The sequence below is a fragment of the Taudactylus pleione genome, unplaced genomic scaffold, assembly GCF_031769625.1.
Source record: "Taudactylus pleione unplaced genomic scaffold, aTauple2 ptg000256l, whole genome shotgun sequence".
NCBI lineage: Eukaryota > Metazoa > Chordata > Amphibia > Anura > Myobatrachidae > Taudactylus > Taudactylus pleione.
The window spans coordinates 2,165,867-2,186,440 of NW_028284658.1; the positions used below are offsets into that span (position 1 = coordinate 2,165,867).

Here is a 20,574-nt window from a genome sequence, read left to right on the forward strand (position 1 = left end):
AAGATAGTACATATGTTCCAGTGTCACATTATTTCCACTTACATTTCAATTTGTCGCAGTGTCCAGCCTGAGACACACAGAGCCCAGCAGTCAATGTCAGCCTCAGCTTCCAGGGAAGTGACTGGTAAATATTAGTAATGGGTTTTGACCATCAAATTGATGAACACGCATTAGGTATATGTCGACAGTGTAATAATCTTGACATGCTAGTGTCGACATGGTCATAATGTTGACATGGACCACATCAACATTCATCATGTAGACACTGCTGAAATAATAGAATGTTGGCATATCGACCTTGGTGGCCCAGAGATCACTTACCTGGTCCCGACAGTCATGTAACTGTTAGTTCCAGCATGGTCATCTAATGTGCCAGGGTTTCGGTACGTACAGTTCTCATAACTATCATCATTGTAGTGTCAATATTATGGATGTTGATATTGTTATTGTCGACCTTAAAACTACATCCTGATGTACAGAGTGAGAGTTACAGGTCACTGGGGAAATGATGGCTTCCACTGTAATCAAAGGAAATATAATTTTATAGGAAAGCCAATAGAGTTGCATGAGAGATCTGACATCACTAATAGTCATTGTATGCTGAATCTAACAGAGGCTTATAGAGTGAAAGTAACCTCTACCTGACACCAACTGACATATCTTTATTGCCATATAAGAAACAAGAAATAAAAATGAAATATAAAATAAAAAAAGCACAAAAAAAAATAAATCAGTTATTTCCAGGTCTGGGATTTTTGCTATTCCCGCTCTCCCGAATAAATATGTCCCTAAAAGTCTCAAACTTATGCAAAGTGAGATCATTCATAAATATACATATTGGGAAGAGTCGCTGATGCAATCCCCCTGTGCTTTATTCTCTTAATTGACAAAGGAACACTGGGACAAGGATTTGAAAGTGTGCACGGAGAGCAAATTTGGAAATAAAAGGGAGTGGACATGAGGGTTAGTAAGCACGGCCTTTACCATTGTTTAGCAAACTCTTTCCTTACAACTCCATAGCAGTCCAGGTTTCAAAGACACCCATGCTTGAGCAGAGAAGGATAAATAACAGATTGTAGTATTATAAATTTTATTTATAGGGCGCCACAAGTGGTCCGCAGCGCCGTACATACAGTAAAGGGTACACAGAACATTACATTACAATACAGTAACCAACTTATAAACAGAACGCAAGTAACAATTAGCAACACAATTCTCCATACACAGTACATCTATGAAGGTGAAGGCTGTCATACAAGTGCTAGAGAAGAAGGCCGTGAGACATTGGGGAGGAGGACCCTGCTCCTAGGAGCTTACAATGACCTATGCTCAAGTATGGATATGAAAGGTTATTTGGGTGTGTGAACAGCTTGATAAATACTGGTCTACATAGAAATGAAAAACCAAATTCCCTAGGGTAAGTTATGTCTTTAATAGGCCAACTAAGCCTTACACTCTGATGGATTAAACATTTTGGTTAGGCACACCTCCCATGCAGCCTTTGTTGTTGGTATCCCTATAATGTACCTACAGTTATTAGAAAGCAGAAGCTGATCACACAGTAATTACAGTTAGGAGAGCAAATAGATGTCCCCACAGCTGGATGGAACCCAACATGTACAAAAACAGCTACCATATTGTACAAAAGGTGCAACATTCTTTTACATGTATACTGCACTTTAAAAACATTACATTTCTACTAATAAACATATTTGAAGACTGTTTCTCATTCAATATCCCCTCTTTGAATATGTTAAGATTTAAAAGTCTAATGAAATCGTTTTAGATGCAAATAATATATTTTTCACTGGAGGAAAAGATAGTGAAGAAACAAACAGAATATTAGTGGAAATGGAGATGTGATATAGACTGCAACATGATGTAAATATAGCAACATAGCAAAATATATATTTTTTACATCATACATATGATAACATTATTATTATCTATTATAATGGAATCAAAAGTGAGTAATTTGTCATTCTTTTGACTGATAAACCCAATACAAGGTCAATTGTTCAAAATGTTATAACTAAAGTGCTTTCTTTATTACTCACACATTAAATAAAACATTACCCCCTTGTTTTAAGGCTTTGTAGAAACACCTTGATCTGCAGTCACAGTCGTGAGTTTATATTTAAGCAAGTTTATTTTTTAAACAATCTTTGCACATTGCAATTTTTACCCATTCTTTTTTGCAATAATGCAAGGTGAATGGGGAAAATAGGCCAAGGAGCAAATTTAAAAAAGATTCTCCAGACTGTTGATGGCCCGGGATTCTTTTTTTTTTAAATCAAGTGAGTTTTATTGAGCCATCAACAAAGTTTTATTGATTTTAACAGAAAAAGCAACAAAATACAAAACACAAACACAGTACTCTGCAAAAAAAAAAAAATAAAAGAGATAAAGCCATCACAGATGAAGGTCAAATCAATAGAGATATGTGGAGTCAGTAAACAATCACAAGATCAGGATTTTGGTACTTACCGATAAATCCCTTTCTCCGATTCCACAGGGGACACTGGAGTTTCAGTACAATGGGTATAGAAGTGGGTTAACCGGGAGCTGGCACTTTAATAAATTTGAATAGTAGCTAGCTCCTCCCCCTCTATACCCACCTACAGGTCAGTCTAAATAAACTGTGCCCGAGGGGAGCTGGAATAAAAGGAGAAAGGAGATAAAAAAGCTACAGCATTCATGTACAAGAGAAATAAATAGTGTTATAAAAGAAACAATAACATCCGAATCAGACCATGGATAAAAACAACCGTCTGAACCTGGAAAACAATAACTTATGCAGGTAGAACAGCACAGGGTGGGGGTCCAGTGTCCCCTGTGGAATCGGAGAAAGGGATTCATCGGTAAGTACCAAAATCCTGATTTCTCCTTCATCCACTAGGGGACACTGGAGTCTCAGTACAATGGGGACGTCCCAGAGCTCACATCCTGGGTGGGAGAGCGCTGAGAACCCTGCAAAACAGCATGGCCAAACTCTGAAGAGGCCGCAAAAGTATCAAAACGATAAAACTTTTCAAAGTAAGCCTGCCTGACCAAGAGGCCGCTCGACAAAGATGGTTTAAAGAGGCCCCACGAGCAGACGTCAAAGAAGGACCTACCGAGCGCGTTGAATGCGCCGTAACGGAAAAAGGTGGCTGGCTTGAAGCCGCCATATAAAGTTCTGATAGTCAGACGAAATCATCTTGAATGGTTTGTTTTGAAGCCGGCCAACCTGGTCGCGCCGCATCAACCCGAACAAAAAGTGCATCCGACTCTCGGAGAGAAGCAGTTCTGTCGACATAAATCTGGAGTGCTCTAACAACATCTAAGGATTTAGAGGTTGGATACTCGTCCTTGAACAATGGGACCACAATTGGTTGGTTTATCTGAAAAGCAGATACAACTTTAGGAAGAAACGACATCTGCGTACGCCACTCCGCCCTTTCCTCATGGAAAATGAGAAAGTGGGCAACAGGATAGAGCCCCCAACTCCGACATGCGCCTCGCTGAAGTGAGCACCAAAAGAAGAACAACCTTCCAGGTTAAATGCCTTATCTGTACCCTCTGTAACGGCTCAAAGGTATCAGACTGGAGAAAAACCAGGACCAAATCCAAGACCCATGGTGCCGTAGGAGGCACAAAAGAAGGCTGAATTCTGACTACTCCCAGTAAAAAGGTCTGGATATCCGGCAATAAGGCTAATTGTCTTTGAAAGAAAATGGACAGCGCAGACACCTGTACCTTTAAGGAACCAAGGCCTGCTGATAAAGTGGCCGGAAGAAAAAGAAGGTGGTGTGCTATCTTAATTCTGACAGAGATGAACTGGGGCGTTCACACTGAGCTACATACATTTTCCATATCCTGTAGTAATGTTTAGACGTAATCTCCTTCCGAGCCCGAATCCCGGTATGAATCACACTGGACGGGATACCCTTCTTCCTGAGGATGGCCCTTTCAATAGCCAAGCCATCAAATGAAAGTGCCTTAAGTCCTGATAAATAAATCGGACCCTGAAGAAGGGGGTCTGCCCTGTAGAGGAAGCGGCCACGGCTCGTCTATCAACAGACTCCATCTGTGGGAGTACCACGCTCGTCTGGGCCAATCTGGAGCTACTAGTAGCACTCTGACAAATTTTTTTTATTTTTTTTCGCTCGATTCTCTGAAGCACTCGAGGAATGAGCGGAAAAGGAGGGAACCGATACACGTAGTGAACGGTCATGGTGTTGTCAGTGCATCCACTGCGCCTGCCTACGGGTCCCTTATTCGGGAGCAGTAAACTGGCGATTGGTTGTTCAATTTTGCCTCAATGAGGTCGGCCAGAGGTCAACCCCAATGCAGAGTCAGTTGGAGAAATACTTATGGATTAAGTGACCATTCTTCCGGATGAATGACCTGCCGACTGAGGTACTCTGCCTCCCAATTTCCTTCTCCTGGGATGAAAATCGCAGAAATTGCCACTGTAAAATTCTCTGCCCAAAGCAGAATTCGGCTAACCTCCCTCATGGCAGACCAATCTCTTGGTGCCGCCTTGTATGTTTATGTACTCCACCAGCTTGGCCATATCGGGTTGCACTCTGATTGCATGGCCCTTCAACAGTGCTGTGCGATCTGAAGAGCATATAACACGGTCTTTAACTCAGAATCTTTATGGACTGTTCTGCCTCCGGTCGAGTCCAGCGGTCCTAAAAGTGTCTTCCCTGAGTCACTGCCCCCCATCATCTGACTGGTGTCTGTGGTGAGGAGAGTCCTTCCCACACTGCAAACTTCTTGCCTGCCAGTAGGTGTGAGGAATTCAGAGCCTTGGGTGACAGTGCACTCGCTGGTAAAGAAAAAGGTGGGGCAGTATCAGTATACTTCAGGGAATACTGATACTTTGAATCCAGTCTACACAACTATCTTATTGATTGCTACACCTCCTGCTTTGAAGTTGAGCCACCGCAGCAGACAGTGAGACATTTCCAGCTTTTAACCAAGCGCTTTCTTCAGCACGCAGTGAGAGTGCACTGAATGACACACGCTCATAAGGTAACATCCCACGAGCGGGATCCACGCTATTTCCGGACCGGCACTTCTCACCCAAACATCTTTTAAATCAAGAGTGAGCTGGGTAATTATACCGGGATTTATTGTCTACATAAATACCATCTTTACTGTTTGCTGCTACTGATTGCTGCATCAGCATAGACTGTGGCTCGTACTAATTACTACCACTGGAGTGGAACATTTATTTATTATCTTCATTCTCAGGAGGAGCTATGATGACTTCACTTATGCCAGCAATGGTATACTGATTCTGAGGTTTCTAAACCCCTTTTCTGGATACAGTATCCCTCTGAGCTGACATTCAAATGAAGTGACTTACTACTATGTTTATTACATGTCACAAATGTAATGTATTGTGAGAGACAATTTATTTAGCCTCATAATTGCTTTTATATGTATCTTAATTGATCTTAAAAAATTGTGATATTGAATATACCTGATTTTGTAATCCACATTTAAGCGCTCCCTATAGGTGAACCATATGTTGATTCACCTTTTCCATTTCTATATAACTTATTGGCTTAATTAGAGGCTAATATTGGGTAGCAGCTGTGAGATATATATCATACATCTATTGTTCTTACTTGTTTTTTCACTCTGAGCACCCAGTTGTGCTGTTTTTTTGTTAGTAAGAAGAGATAAGGGCATAGAGGGATATGTTTTAACCCAGCCCAAACAGCACTGATACAATGACCAGCATGCTATAAACACAATGTAAATGTGCTATTAATGGCTGCGCACACACAGTTTTAATGACTCTTCAGTAGCCTGACCCCACTGTGTAATCACAGCCTGGGACAGGACAGACTCTCTGCTGTTTTCAGCATCTTGCAGCAGCATGCTATCTTTAAAATGGCCGCCAGCCTTGGAAATGCTGGGGATGCTAGAAAGGCAGGAGCAGAACTCAGTGTTGGGCTCCGCCCCCCCCGCTAGGGCGCCCGTTTACAGCGCTGAGCGGGCTTCATTAATGATGCCCGCCATATAGTATTCCTGGCCGCCCTGCTATTCGGGGTGCCGGGAGTTACTAACCTTACCGCTGCCAGTGCTCCCGTGGCAGGTCTGCTAGTGGGGGACCGCGACGTACGCCGCATGCAGCGCATCTAGGTACCCCCCAGAGACAGTGGTCTCTGTAGCTGAAGATCCCAGCGCACACCGCAAGCAGCTGCGGTGGGGTCTCTCGGCAGCTCCAACGATGCAGACAGGCAGGGAGCTGCCTGTCCATGTCCTCATATGCTGATCGAGGAATCTAATTAAAACAGAGAGCTCTGCATAGAGCAACCAGCTCACAGGGCACAAAATTTAGACTGACCTGTAGGGGGGTATAGAGGGGGAGGAGCTAGCTACTATTCAAATTTATTAAAGTGCCAGCTCCCAGTTAACCCACTTCTGTACCCATTGTACTGAGACTCCAGTGTCCCCTAGTGGATGAAGGAGAAACAGAATAAATAGTCTAAAGCCACGTATCCACTTGCAGATAGTGGCACGACAGTAAGATTACCACATTGTAATCGTACTGTCGTTCCTCATCCCCTGTAGTGCCTACACTGAACGATATGTCGATCAGTACAGGCACCCTCCTTCATCCCTGAACATGGTCAATCTGTCATTATCGGCAGATTGACCGTCATGTTCAGGCGATGACTGATGTCAGAAACGACCAGCGGGAGCGCATCGCTGGTTGTTTCTGACATTAAACTGCTAGATTTATGCACAATTAATGAGCGATAGAGCGATAACCATGTCGTTAACATTCAATCGCTCATTTATATCTGCAAGTGGATATGCGGCATAACTCCACACCTAAGGGGAGAGACAATAGCTTACATGTATACATAAGGAGAAAAGCATGTGCAGTGTTCTAGCGGAAGCCAAACAAAGAGTGACACCAATGATTCCAGATGTAGGGCCTGATTCAGCAAGGAACACGGTTGCTAATACGCACGCGGTCGATTACTTTGCACATGCGCATGCTGTGAACTAGCAATTGTGATGGGAACTGCATCTGCAGAGGCTACGCAGACTCAGAGCAGAGCGATTGACAGGAAGTGCCCTTTGTGGGTAGTGACGGGGATGGGGGGGTGGGTCGGGCGAACGCAGGCATGCCAGTGCGTCTCAACGACTTTGCAGGGGCGTGCATAAATTAGACACTGCGCTACCAGACGCAGCCTGAGGTCTTCTAGCAACTCCTGAGTGAGGTCTGACCTGCCTTAACTGTCCGTATGGGTCCGATGTTATCGATTAACCGATTACACATATCTGCCCAAATATACAGATGTGTGTAAGGGGAAGTGGGCGTCCTTATGTTAGGCTGTGATCGCAATGCGATTGCAAACATTTGCATATCACCACTGATATTAGCAACTGTGTAGCGTGCGTATTAGCAGAATAGCGATCCTTGCTGAATCAGGCCCATAGTGTCCTTATGAAAAAACAAAAAAGATACTATAGCTATCCAAGATACTATAGCTATCCAGTTACCTGGAAACTATAGTAGTCTCAGCGCTTTTAGAGAGGTATGTTAATACATAAAGATTTTTTCTACATACTAGAAATATTTATGGTCTATATATATATATATATATATATATATATATATATATATATATATATATATATTATATATATAAAAGATGAATTGTTTAGACAATGCAACTGGATTAGATGTCAGTTGCAAAACCATGAAACTAATATAGACCGCGCTATTGCTGACAATTCACCGATTGATAAATTACACTTCAATGATCAGTCAGGCTTCTCTGTATCATGTAATAATTTATTATACAGAAATTCTAAAAATGTAAACATGTAGATCAAATGTGTCAACTATTGTTAATGCCAATAAAATGTATTGTAACTACCTATGGATAGGGATATTAGCAACATATAATCACAGTGCTTCCTATCCAATGAAACCTTCTCATCAGCAGATGGAACACTGATAAATCTTAATTGTGTTAATAAGTGTTTCCATGCAGCTGTTTATGGTTGCAAGCCAAAAGGAAACACACAAAAAAACAATGTAACACCTAAAACCTGAATCAATAATATAGAAAATTGAATAAAAAATTGTACCAGAAATAAGAATTAAAAGTAAATCATAAAAAATATGACTTGAGTGTACAAAATATGCAAATTTAATAATATGAAACAGACATCATTGGCCAATGTAACAAATATAAATACACATATAAAATATGTATAAAAATACATAACATCAAAAGAGCCAATAAACACTGTGACAAAACAATAATTAGTAATATATACTGTATGTCTAGATCACCACATTAACCTTGGATAGCAGCTGTGGTTTCAGATGCTAAATATATGGACAGAGATGGTTATAATACCATGCATGTGAGCATGGAACCTAAGATCTGTTTAAAGTTATCCAAGAAAAATATAGTGACTTCCAAAAAAATGTCTTATCCGGATAGGTGATATAACGAATGTAAACAGTAATTCCCACACTGAATCCTGCTGAACACTGACGACAACTGTCCAGAAATAGATTTGGGGAATTTAAGTTTTCTACTATCCGTTTCAGTGCAGGTTTTGTGAAATGAAGTTCTCAGTGAGTGCAATATGTACAATATGTCCTCACTCACCAACGCACCTCGTGCTCCATCTGTCTCGTGACCATGATGCTTTTTCTTGTGGAACTTTAAACAGATTTTAGGTTCCATGCTCACATGCATGGGATTATAACCATCTCTGCCCATATATTTAGCATCTGAAACCACAGCTGCTATACAAGGTTAATGTGGTGATCTAGACCAGTGGTTCTCAAACTCGGTCCTCAGGACTCCACACAGGTCACGTTTTCCAGGTCACCCAGCAGGTGCACAGGTGTGTTCATTACTCACTGACACATTTTAAAAGATCCACAGGTGGAGCTAATTTCATTTGTTATTCTGTCAGGAAACCTGCACCGTTTGGGGTCCCGAGGACAGAGTTTGAGAACCTGTGATCCAGACATATATCCATTCAGTGACGGGAGAGGGCTGGGGGAAGCCCAGCTAGTGAGGCTCCCCCCCCAGCCTGACGTTGTTTGGAGACGTGCCATGCGGACACGCCTCCAAATAACATCACATAGGAGGCGTGGCCTATGAAAATGTATGATTTACTTTTAATTCTTATTTCTGGCACAATTTTTTATAAAATTTTCTATATCTAGTATTGATTCAGGTTTAGGCATTACACAACGCTGTTGTTCATTGTTGTTTTGATTGTCCCAAATGTTTCTTAATTATAGATATGTATAATACAGTACAGGTTGAGTCTCCCATATCCAAATATTCCGAAATACGGAATATTCCGAAATACGGAATATTTTTGGCATGACTGAGATAGTGAAAACTTTGATTTTTGATGTTTTAATGTACACAAACTTTGTTTAAGGCACAAAATTATTAAAAATAAAGTATAAAATGACCTATAGGCTGTGTGTATAAGGTGTATATGACACATACATGAATTTCATATATGTACACAAACTTTGTTTGAGCCACCAAATTATTGAAAATATTGCATAAAATTACCTGCAGGATGTGTGTATAAGGTGTATATAAATCATAAATGTGTTGTGTTTAGATTTGGGCCCTTTTCCTAAGACATTTCAATATGGTATGCAATTAATCCAAAATACGGAATATTCCGATATCCAAAATACCCCTGGTCCCAAGCATTTTGGATATGGGAGACTCAACCTGTATTTCACAATGATTATTGTTTGGAATTCCTCAGTTACTCCATGGGATATCTTTCCAGTAAATGTCCAGTTTGTTAATACAGGCTGGTGCTTGTAGTGCGCCAGTTCAGCAACACTGCACAGAATTTAATTAGCCATGCATCATGACCATATGTATAAATATCAAGAGCGTCTATGGTCAATTATGACATTTGCAAATGAACAATATGATAAAATATCTGTCCCAGGTGCTCGTGGATTTAATTCATAGATGCCCGTTGTAAACCAGGCCCCAGCAGCAAATAGAATGGTTAGCTTACCTTCCTTGTGAAATTATACAGTAGCTGTGGGTCCCGTTGTGCTGCGTCCTGGCTCTCTGTGTCTCAACTGGTAACGTGGTATGAGGATCTCGGACAGCCGTCCGACGTGTGTAAAATTTCGGGTGAATAACTTAATTGTTACTGCTTCCGCCTTCTCCTGGAGTAATGAGTACACAGCCTATTGGTGTTAAAGGGCTGCCACTGGGAGATACAAATTGATTGCCGAGTGTAATAGAGGAAAAGGTTTTTTCCCAAGGTAGTTAAGTGAACAAGGGTATCCCAATCAATGCGTTTTGCGCGCACCTTGGAGCTTTTTCCAAGACAACATTTGTATAATCAAAAGAAATTTAGTAGTCTAGAAAACTACAATACCCGGCGCTTATTGTTGAAATAAATTAAATTGAGTTAAATAACCACCTGCTAGCTAGTAACAATCTTGGTCTAGTTAGGACCAAGTAGATAATTGCAGACAACCAAACACAGCAGTAGTTAATGCGCAAGGTGGAGATAATTATCATTAAATATAAAATAATAATAATATTTAATGCTCTCTGATGAAATGTACATGAGACTTGTTAAAAATAAAAATCCTGGTTTAATATACATTAAAACACATATTGCATTAAATTGAATACATCAAATTGGAACTGTTAATATAGAATAATTTCTAAATAGATACAAAAAACAATCCTGTGGCAACAGAATATCATCTACACATGTAATTCTTGATATAGAATTGATGGCGTCCCAGCACTAAAACATAATGTCTCAATTGTATAATAGATAATCGGTTATTGTATACTGAAGTGTGGCCACACTACTGATAAATAATGTACGATCCAGTATATAAAAGTACTGTTTATAATATTGGTACTCCAACCTAATAAAGCTTGTTATGTATAGAGTTAATAATACCGTTTGATGGTAATTGGGCAACTTTCCTTAGGCGGCAAGATCTCCACCTTCTCCAGCACTGACTGGGTACGTGTGTCTCAATAGCAGGTGTTGACCGGGTTATCAGGTTCCCAGATAGGAATAGGACCTGCTGACAATCCTCCGCTTGCTCCGATCACTGTCCGCCTTCCGCGGGATAACAGCGGCCGCTGCAAAAGCACCAAGCACTGTGCAGCAGTCACTCCAACAATCGAGTGCTCCTCCAAATGAACGGTCAGGGCTTGCTGGGCCTCCAATGACAGGTTGATCTGGGAGGCAACGGCAGCAGCTACTGCATAGGTCGTGGCCAGGGCTTGCTGGGCAATTAGTGCTCCAGATGCTCACACTGTGTCCTTCAGATGCGCTGACAATCTCCCTGGTCAGCAATGGGGCTTCTGAATTTAGGTTGAAGATACTCAATAATAAATATTCGTTAACACAGGATCTCCTGGAAGGCAAATCAATCAACGCGTTTCGCCCTGTATTATCAGGACTTTTTCAAGACTGCCTTATTATAATCAGTACTTTTATATACTGGATCGTACATTATTTATCAGTAGTGTGGCCACACTTCAATATACAATAACCGATTATCTATTATACAATTGAGACATTATGTTTTCGTGCTGTGACGCCAGCAATTCTATATCAAGAATTACATGTGCAGATGATATTCTGTTGCCACAGGATTGTTTTATGTATCTATTTAGAAATTATTCTATATTAACAGTTCCAATTTGATGTATTCAATTTAATGCAATATGCGTTTTAATGTATATTAAACCAAGATTTTTATTTTTAACAAGTCTCATGTACATTTCATCAGAGAGCATTAAATATTATTAAAATGTTATATTTAATGATAATTATCTCAACCTTGCGCAGTAACTACTGCTGTGTTTGGTTGTCTGCAACATTTGTATAATAAAATTGTTACGAGGGTTGTCCAAAAAGTAATGCCTAAATGCTCATAACGCTGAAATAATATGCAATTTTTATTTGAAACTTTGTCAGTTTGTAGTTTAATATGTCTGCTAGCTATATATGTATTTTTGTTTAGGTAGTCCAAGAAATACCACGGAATCAAAGATGAAACAAAGAGCCGTCGTTGAATTTCTGGAAAAAGAAGGCTGCAGTGCTACAAAAATCCACAGAAGACTGAAAAAAAGTGTATATGTATCTGTAAATGTATCTTTTGTGATCAGCTCTATAATTGACTAGAGTCCTCCATTTAAATGGATTGGGATATGCTGTTGCAAACCAAGGGCCTGATTCCGAGATACTCTAATGCCAACGCAACTCCGATCTCTTATGGATTGCAATTGCTAAAATATGCTAATGCCTTCCAAAGCTTAGCAGAGCATAGGGATGCCCACTGTTGCCTTCTCGTATACATCAGACGACATACAATAGAGTAAACATCAATAACAATGCAGATCGGGCAGCCACGCAGCTTGTAAGGAAAGTCTGACCTGACTCGAACACTGTGACTCTCCTGACACAGAGAGCTCTCATGGCTAATTTATACACACCCATGAAACGGAGTTTAAATGATCCGAGGCGTCTGCGTTTGCCTAGACACCTCCCCCATTACCTGCCTCAAACGCTGACTACCTGTCACTCACTTTGCAAGTGAATCCACTGTGCAAGCGTAATTGCAACACAATCGCTGCACGTGCGCAATGGCCAACAACCATTAACACTGCATAGATATCGGCATTGCGGAAATCTCGGAATCAGGCCTCGCCCTAGGAATTATAACCTTGGCAATTGTAGATAGGCAAAACTATAAAACTTTAATAGTTTCTCCAAGGGAGAGTCCAAATGAATCATGGGCGGAATCATAGGACTGGTAACCCTAATATTATTTCAAACTCTCATTTATTAATCATATACTCCGGGACACGTCCAGAGCAGATGCTATAAAACCACAATCAGTAGATGCGAATTTCAGACAATCAGCAGTGCCATGAAGACCCATTTTAAAAAGACAGAGGGATACAATAAACCCTATTTAGCATACAATATTAGATCTGTTACTATCTAATACATGGGGTATTATCCCATATACAGAGCATAACCTGTGCTCAATCCATTTATTTTTTTTGTGCGGGACAAACTCGGATCTTCTCGCACATTTGGAAGGTGCAAGTTTGTCCCGAAACTCGCAAACGTACTAGGGTACAAGTTACAGTGTTTCAGTTTGACTTGCATGCGAATTAAACTGCTGGTAAACTCGCATCATGTAATGCATCTTGCAATGTGACCTACTAAACGTTACCTAGCGGTTCCCACAATTGAAGTCAATGGTTGGAACCACTCATTGGCTGAGAGAAGTGGAGGCTTGCTTCTCTCAGCCAATGCATTTCTATGTGAAATGACGCGGCTGCGTCCAGCCTTAGATGACGGTTTTTCGGGTAGGTTTTTTCTGAAGACGGTGAATGCCTATATGCAGGGGTTAAAGTGGGCTGGAATGGTGTGGAACTGTGCTCCGTCAGTACTATTTGCAGGCGGAACCAGTTCTGCCTCCTCCATCCCATTGTACCCGGGCACTCAGTCCTGCACCACTAAGATCTTAAGATTTTCATACCAGCGGCACCTGGCTCCTTCCCTACAGCAGCAGCCGGAGCTCACTCATTAGCTCTGGCTTCCGCAGTGAGCACTATGGGAGAGACGTCTCCCATAGTTCCGAGGAGCAGGCAGTCGGATGGCAGCAGACGCAGGAGCGGGGCTTAAGGTAGGTATTGTGTGTTGTTACGGTTTATTTTTGTGTAAGAGGCACAACTACTGGGTGCATTACTAATGGGGGCATTGCATAGGGGACACTATCAATGTGGGCTTTGCATAAGAGGCACCACTACTAGGGGCATTACATATGCAATGACACTAAAGTGGTCACTGCATAAGGGGCACTACTGCTGTGAGCATTGTGTATTAGGGGCACTACTATAGACATTGGGCCTGATTCAGAGCCGAACGCTCTGACCAGAGCGCTCGCTCTGAATCAGGGCCCTCCTGGAGCGTCCTTCTGGACGCTCGTATAGCTGTGGGTCACCACCCACAGCATATAGGAGCGTCCAAAAAGATGGTCGCGATGGTCACGACCATCGGACTTGCGACAGAGACCCTGCAGTAGGGTCTCCCTGCCACAAGCCCTGGAGTGATGTCAGTGGGGCTGGCTCCAGATGGTAGGCGTTCCCATGGGAACGCCTCAGTCTGGCAGGCACGCCCACCAAAGGGGGCGTGCTGTCAATGAACATCGACAGAACGCCCCCTTTGATGCGAGACCCGGAGCGATGGAAAGCCCTTCGCTCATCGGGTCTCGCTCCCTCCATCGTGCGCATGCGCAGTGGGGAACATCGACCCGCTTGCGAGCATACTGCCGCTCGCGAGCGGGTCTGAATGACCCCCATTGTGTATAAAGGGCACTACTGTGTGTCATAATATAAATAAGGGATACTATGTGGTGTAAAGTAAATAAAGGGAACTATGGGCCTGATTCAGACCCACTCGCGAGCGGCTGTCCGCTCGCAAGTGGGTCGATGTTATGGACTGAGCATGCGCACGACGGAGGGAGCGCCAGACGCGACGAGCATGCGCCAGACGCGACGAGCGAAGGAAAGTCCTTCGCTCGTTGTGTCCGATCAAAGGGGGCGTGCTGTCAATGTTGATTGACAGCACGCCCCCTTTGGTGGGCGTGCCGGGGGCGTGCCTCCCTGACGGGAGCGTTCCCACGGGAACGCCTCCCGTCAGAAGCCGGCCCACTGACATCACTAGTGATGTCAGTGGGAGTGATTTTGGCTCTGATAGAGCCAAAATCACTCCGGAGCTTGCGGTTGAAAACCTCAACCGCAGGCTCCGGCTCGCAAATTCGATGGTCGCGATGGTCTCGACCATCACAATGCACGCTCGTATAGCCTGTGGGTGGTGACCCACAGCTATACGAGCGTCCAGGAGGACGCTCCATGAAAATGGAACCCGGCCCTCATTCAGAGCGTGCGCTCTGCTCAGAGCGTACGGCTCTGAATGAGGGCCTATGTGCGGTGTAGATTGTGCTACTGTGGGACGTAATTTGAATTGGGTATACTATTGTGACCACACCCTTTTCTTTTGAGACCATGCCCCTTTGTGCAGTGCGCACTGTCCCTTTATTAAAAAAGCGCTGAGGACGGGGAGGGGGCGAGTTCCACCACATCTCTAGGACAACTTTAAGCACTGCCTATATGGACAGTGGAGGACCAGAACCAAAGAGTAGGTGAGTATGTTATTTTATTTAGGTAACTATATCGTTTCTACTGGACAAGGGAACACAATCTACACTAAGGACAAGCTACAGTAGGTGCGAGTGTAATAAAGTTGAATTTTCACTGTGTATGTCCTGTGTTTATTTTAATATTTCTTTTGCAGGTGAATTAATGGTACCAGCGGGTCCTTAATGCCCCACATGCTGGTACTTGTGGTTCTCCAAGTACCAGCATACGGTGGAGGCTTGCTGGGACCTCTAGCTCTACTGTAATAAGAATATTATTTAATCTATTTTTTTACACAATCAACCCAGCACCTGGGGTGCTCTTGAGAGGATGAACCCCATTTTGGGGGGTCTCCACCTCCCCAGGGATCCCCGGCCAGGGCTGACTAGAATGGAATGATTAGACTTTCAGGCTGATTCAGAGCCACTCGCAAGCGGCTCGATGGTTCCCTACCGCGCACACGCCGTGTCCGGCATGTGCGAGCCCCGATGAGCGTCTGAGCTTCAGTCACTGCGGGGCTTGCTACAAGACGGAGCGGCTGTCGATGGTGACTGACAGCTCGCCCCAGGGGGGGTGGCTGCACAAACGCCCTGGCATTTGTGGGAGGCCCTACTGACATCACTAGTGATGTCAGTAGTGGACTTCCTGCTCTATTAGAGCAGGAGGTCCACTCGGGCTTGCAGTAGCAGAGACCCTACCACAGGTCTCGTCACAAGCCCGACGATCGCTATAATCGAGACGGACTCCAGGCCACTCGCAATAGCTGTGGGTGGTCACCCACAGCTTAGCAAGCGGCCTGGAGAAAAAAAAAAAAACACACCCTGCCAGCAGCGAGCGGCTCTGAATAAGGCCTTTTAGCTGGTGGACCCTGTGAAGCGAGTCACACGGCTGTGGCATTACAGCCCCGCTATAAAGAGTCCGGTGCTGGTTGTGGATAATATGGGGGACCCCTACTCATTTTGTCCCCCCTATTTCCACTACCAGGACTGACTCACTGAGCCTGGTGCTGGTTGAAGAAAATACAGGGGACCCCTACGTCTTTTCCCCTGTAATTTCACAGCCAGGACTGGCTCAGAAAAGCCCAGTGCTGGTTGTGCTTTTGGAGGAGGGAGGTCCACGTCAATTATTTTTTAATTTTTACACTTTTTATAGGTTTTTTTTGACACATAAGCATGCATGGATATCACTGATCTGTGCATGCCCCTGTGTAACTCTCACCTGCTCAGACTGTACTCACTTGCCTGAAGCAGGTCTATTTTTATGCAAGCATTAAGGAAATAATACGTGCGAGTTGTATGTTTTCCGTGGGAAAACATCTGGATGCGAGTTTCGGCAATGTGAGTTGCGGGAGTATGAGAAACATGCAAGTTTGCATGTTCTGTCACCCAATTACATAGGATGAGTTCTAAAAATGTCTGAGTATAGCTCTATACTTGCACATTTTCAAAAATCTGACCCTATTATATTTAGCCCAAGGTGTCCATTGTGAAAGAAAAATAGTCTGAGCTGAGCCTTCCCAGCTTGGGAAAAGCACTCTTAAATCAAAGGAGTAGCAGGACTCACCCCCAGTCCCTCCAAATAATATGCAAATCATCACGCTATAAAGGTCTGCCATATGAGTTCTGCCCCAACAGCAAGAAACTCAAAAAATTAGGACCTGCACCAGATAAGGGAGGCCCTGTCTGCTCAGCAACGAGGCACACAAGTGTCATATCAAACAAGTCCTTCGCCCAGCTCAGCAAATAAGCAAACTGAGAGGCTATATAATAAATATAAGGTGAGGCAACGCCAGGACCCAGATGTTTTAGACCTACACAGGGGTTCAAAGCCCAACTTTAGTTCTCTTCTCACTCCACACATATGAGTAGAAAATCCGATTGATAGCAGTAAAGATCCTGAAACGAGGGAGTGCTGAGGTATGTACAATTATGTGGGCTTTCACAGTAATTGTGAATTAACGTTTTTCCCAAAAATTTAGCTTTTAACTTAAAGTGTGTAGTGACAGGGTCAACATTATGTATGACATAGTTAACAGCGTTGGGAGTCATCCAAACCCCCGAAACCTGAAGGTCCACTCGTGTGGACAAGAGGGGCTTAACTGGTAGGGGAGGGAACCAATAAGGTGGGAAAATAATGAATATCATCCAATTAAAGACGACTGGAGAAGGCACCAATGGTATCCACCACCCTAAAAAAAAAATGTGGTCCATGGTATGGTATCAATAGTAGTCAGGCCCATAGGCGCCAAATAAGTGTATGAGACAAGCAAGCAGCTCTGTATCCAAGTCAAACAATGCTGGGGAAAGTCCTGTTGGGTACTTAAACCCTAATCAAATGGAGCCAAATTGTGGTAATTAACACATTAAGACTCTAGTAGCTAGTGCAAAGTAGAACTGTACCCACTGAATAAACTTTGGGCCTAGGCCATATCTCACCAACACCTTTCATAAGTAATTCTACTCAATGGAGTCAAAAGCCTTAGCAATTTTCAGGGACACAACCATGACTCCCTAACTGCCACATAAGACATCTGCAGATGAAGGAATAATCAACACAAATTCTGTGGCAGATTCCTCTGACTTGAACCCAGTTTGATCCGGGTGTACAATTTGCTCTATAATAGCATTAGGTCTGATAGCAGGTATCATAGGCAATATTTTAACATCAATATGACTCTGCACAAGAGGGTCCTTAGGGATTACAACAAGAGGACTTCAAACATAGATGTGGAAAACTTTCAGCCTCAAAGAGACTGGTGTAAGTTTAAAAAAAAAAAAAAGTTTCTGAATTTTAATATACCTCCACAGGGACACCATCTACCCAGGGGCTTTGAAGGCAGGAAGCGAGACTAGAGCCTAATCTAGCTCCTGTTTCGGGAGTGCCAAAGAACTATGAGGCACTCTGGAAAAACCATAGCAGTTTGGCCAGGGATAAGTAATCATGAAGCTAAGAACAGGTCTACTGTATGTAGATTTAGCAGTATAAAGGTAGTTATAAAAGTAAAAGTGTCAGCAATCTCCTCCCCTGAAACAACCTACAAATTCAAGAATGGATATGATGGTTTTACAAAATGTATCCACCCTTGCCAGAGAACTACCCTCAATATCACCTGCTAGTACCTTAAGTGTGTGGAAATAAGTCTAATCTACATTTGGACTGATCATACAGGTGATTCACCCCTCCTGCTGAGCCCCCAATAAAAGGTCTCTATTAGGGTCAGCATGAGAAATAAAATAATGAGTCTCAAAATAAGTCCTTACAGTATCTTTCAAGCTCAAATTCCTTTTCGCTTATTAAACTGTTTAATTTCGGCCACATGCTTTATTGTAAATACCCCTTTGGAAGACTTTACAGGAAACACACAATGGCCCCATCTGTGCAAGGGACCATGTCTGAGAAGCAAAATGCAGCTAAATCAAAACTCGTTCCCTACAACTCCAGCCAAAAGGGTTTGAGTGCCCTGCCTGATTTCAAAAGGGCAGAATACACCCTGCCCTTTTGGCACTGTCCCCCACCCGTGGGCCGCAGTATCCAGCGGATGGGCAAAATAGCGGTGCAGCGATCACCGCTGCCTAGCATCTATTCAGAAAAGGGAGAACTTGGGGGCAGCCCAGCATGTCCGCAAGTGGCGGGCACGCCCTCAAGAGTGATGGAAAGGGAGCGCATCTTCAAAACACCCCACACAGAAATAGATGACCAAACACGCAAATAGAAGTCAGTAGATCATCGAACCAACCTGCAATTACTTTCCATAGACAGGAATACAGCTCATAGACTTTCAAAGAATTGTTTACAAACAAAATATAACACGGAGCAGAATAGAAAAAATCCAAGTGCCTGTGAGCTTTGTGTTGTGCTGAAGCACTGCACTGATCTTGAAACTTGTGGTTGTGTCATGAGGCAATGATGTCCACGTCCAGTTGGCCCCATTTGTTCAGCAGGAGCCAAAAGACTTCTGGATGTAGAGACCACTCCCCTGCATGCTCATCGTATGGCTGAGGAAACCTGCTTCCCAATTGAGAATCCCCGGGATGAACACTGTGAAGATGGCGTTCAGCCCATGTGAGAATGCAGGACACTTCTGCCATTGCTGACCAACTTGAGTGCCTCCTTTGTGATTGAGGTAGGCCACCGCCGTGGCATTGTCGGACTGTACTTTTACTGGTCTGCCCTGAAGATCTTGAGCCCGAGCGAGGGCTTTGTAAATGGCCCGGAGTTCCAGGACGTTGATTGGTAAGACAGCCTCAGTTGGAGTTCAGCATCCCTGGAAGGAGTGCTGGATGGTCGCTGCGCCCCACACACGGTTTCTTGCGCCCATGGTGAGAAGTGCCCAGTCTGGGATCCATAAGCAGCGACCCTTGTTTAAGTGGGAAATCTGTAGCCACCAGGAGAGGGACAGGCGAACCTCCAGAGAGAGGCCCATTGTCCGGGATCTGAGCAGATGGGGCAGCCCGTTCCATCTGAATAGGATCAGGTGTTGTAGGGGTCTTGAGTGAAACTGAGCGAACTCCAGCATGTCGAAGGTGGACACCATGGATCCCAAGGTCTACATTGCAGAGTAAATTGACACTCAGCGACTGAGTAGTCTACGCACTTGGTGCTGTAGTGCAGATATTTTGTCTGCTATCAGGAAGATTCTCTGAGTCTAAGAGTCCAGGAGGGTTCCCAGATGCACCATTCTTTGAGAAGGAGTTAAGGAAGACTTTTTCCAGTTGCTCAGCCAACCGTGTTTGTAGAAAGGCAATGGTTATTTGTAGATGGTAGTGAAGAGTTTCCGGGGAGCTTGCTAAGAGCAAAATCGTCCAGGTGTGGGAGCAATCTGATCCCTTGATAACAAAGATAGGCCGCCATAACCACCATGATCTTTGTAAAGACCCTAGGAGGTGCAGAAACACCAAAAGGCAGAGCTTGAAATTGGTAATGTTGCTCTAGTATAGAAACCCGGATATACTGCTAAGAAGGCGCTATAGGTACATGTAGGTTAGTGTCTTGAATGTCCAGAGACACCATAAAGTCCCCAGGCTCCATAGCCGGTTCAATAGCACGTAGGGTTTCGTTATAAAATCTGGGCACCTTGATCAACTTGTTCAGAGGCTTGAGGTTTAGGACCTGTTGGGCTTCAATTCTGAATGCACCGACTTCCAAAGGTCACTGCAGTACAATTTAAAGTTTAACATACAAATAGTTCTTAGGGAATAAAATCATTGGGTACAGGCAGGGATCTGTGTATACTCAACGTTGGATAGGTCAGAAACTTTTCCTGTGTGCGCGGCTGGATCTTCATAAGCCTGAGGGCCCCGCCGATGACTATCCCATGCTGGATTTCCTTTGCTCCACAGTATCA

At 43.5% G+C, this 20,574-nt stretch overlaps 1 protein-coding gene across 1 annotated transcript in view; it reads right to left on the reverse strand.

Annotated features, from left to right (window-relative positions):
* Positions 1–264: 264 nt before the first annotated feature.
* The window catches only part of CDK5RAP1 (CDK5RAP1 mitochondrial tRNA methylthiotransferase), a 137,960-nt gene continuing 117,650 nt past the window's right edge, over positions 265–20,574 (reverse strand). Inside the window, exon 14 of the mRNA XM_088480556.1 lies at positions 265–518. Within this exon, the coding sequence (XP_088336682.1) occupies positions 495–518 (24 nt within the window). The 3' untranslated portion in view covers positions 265–494. The remainder of the gene's footprint in view (positions 519–20,574) is intronic.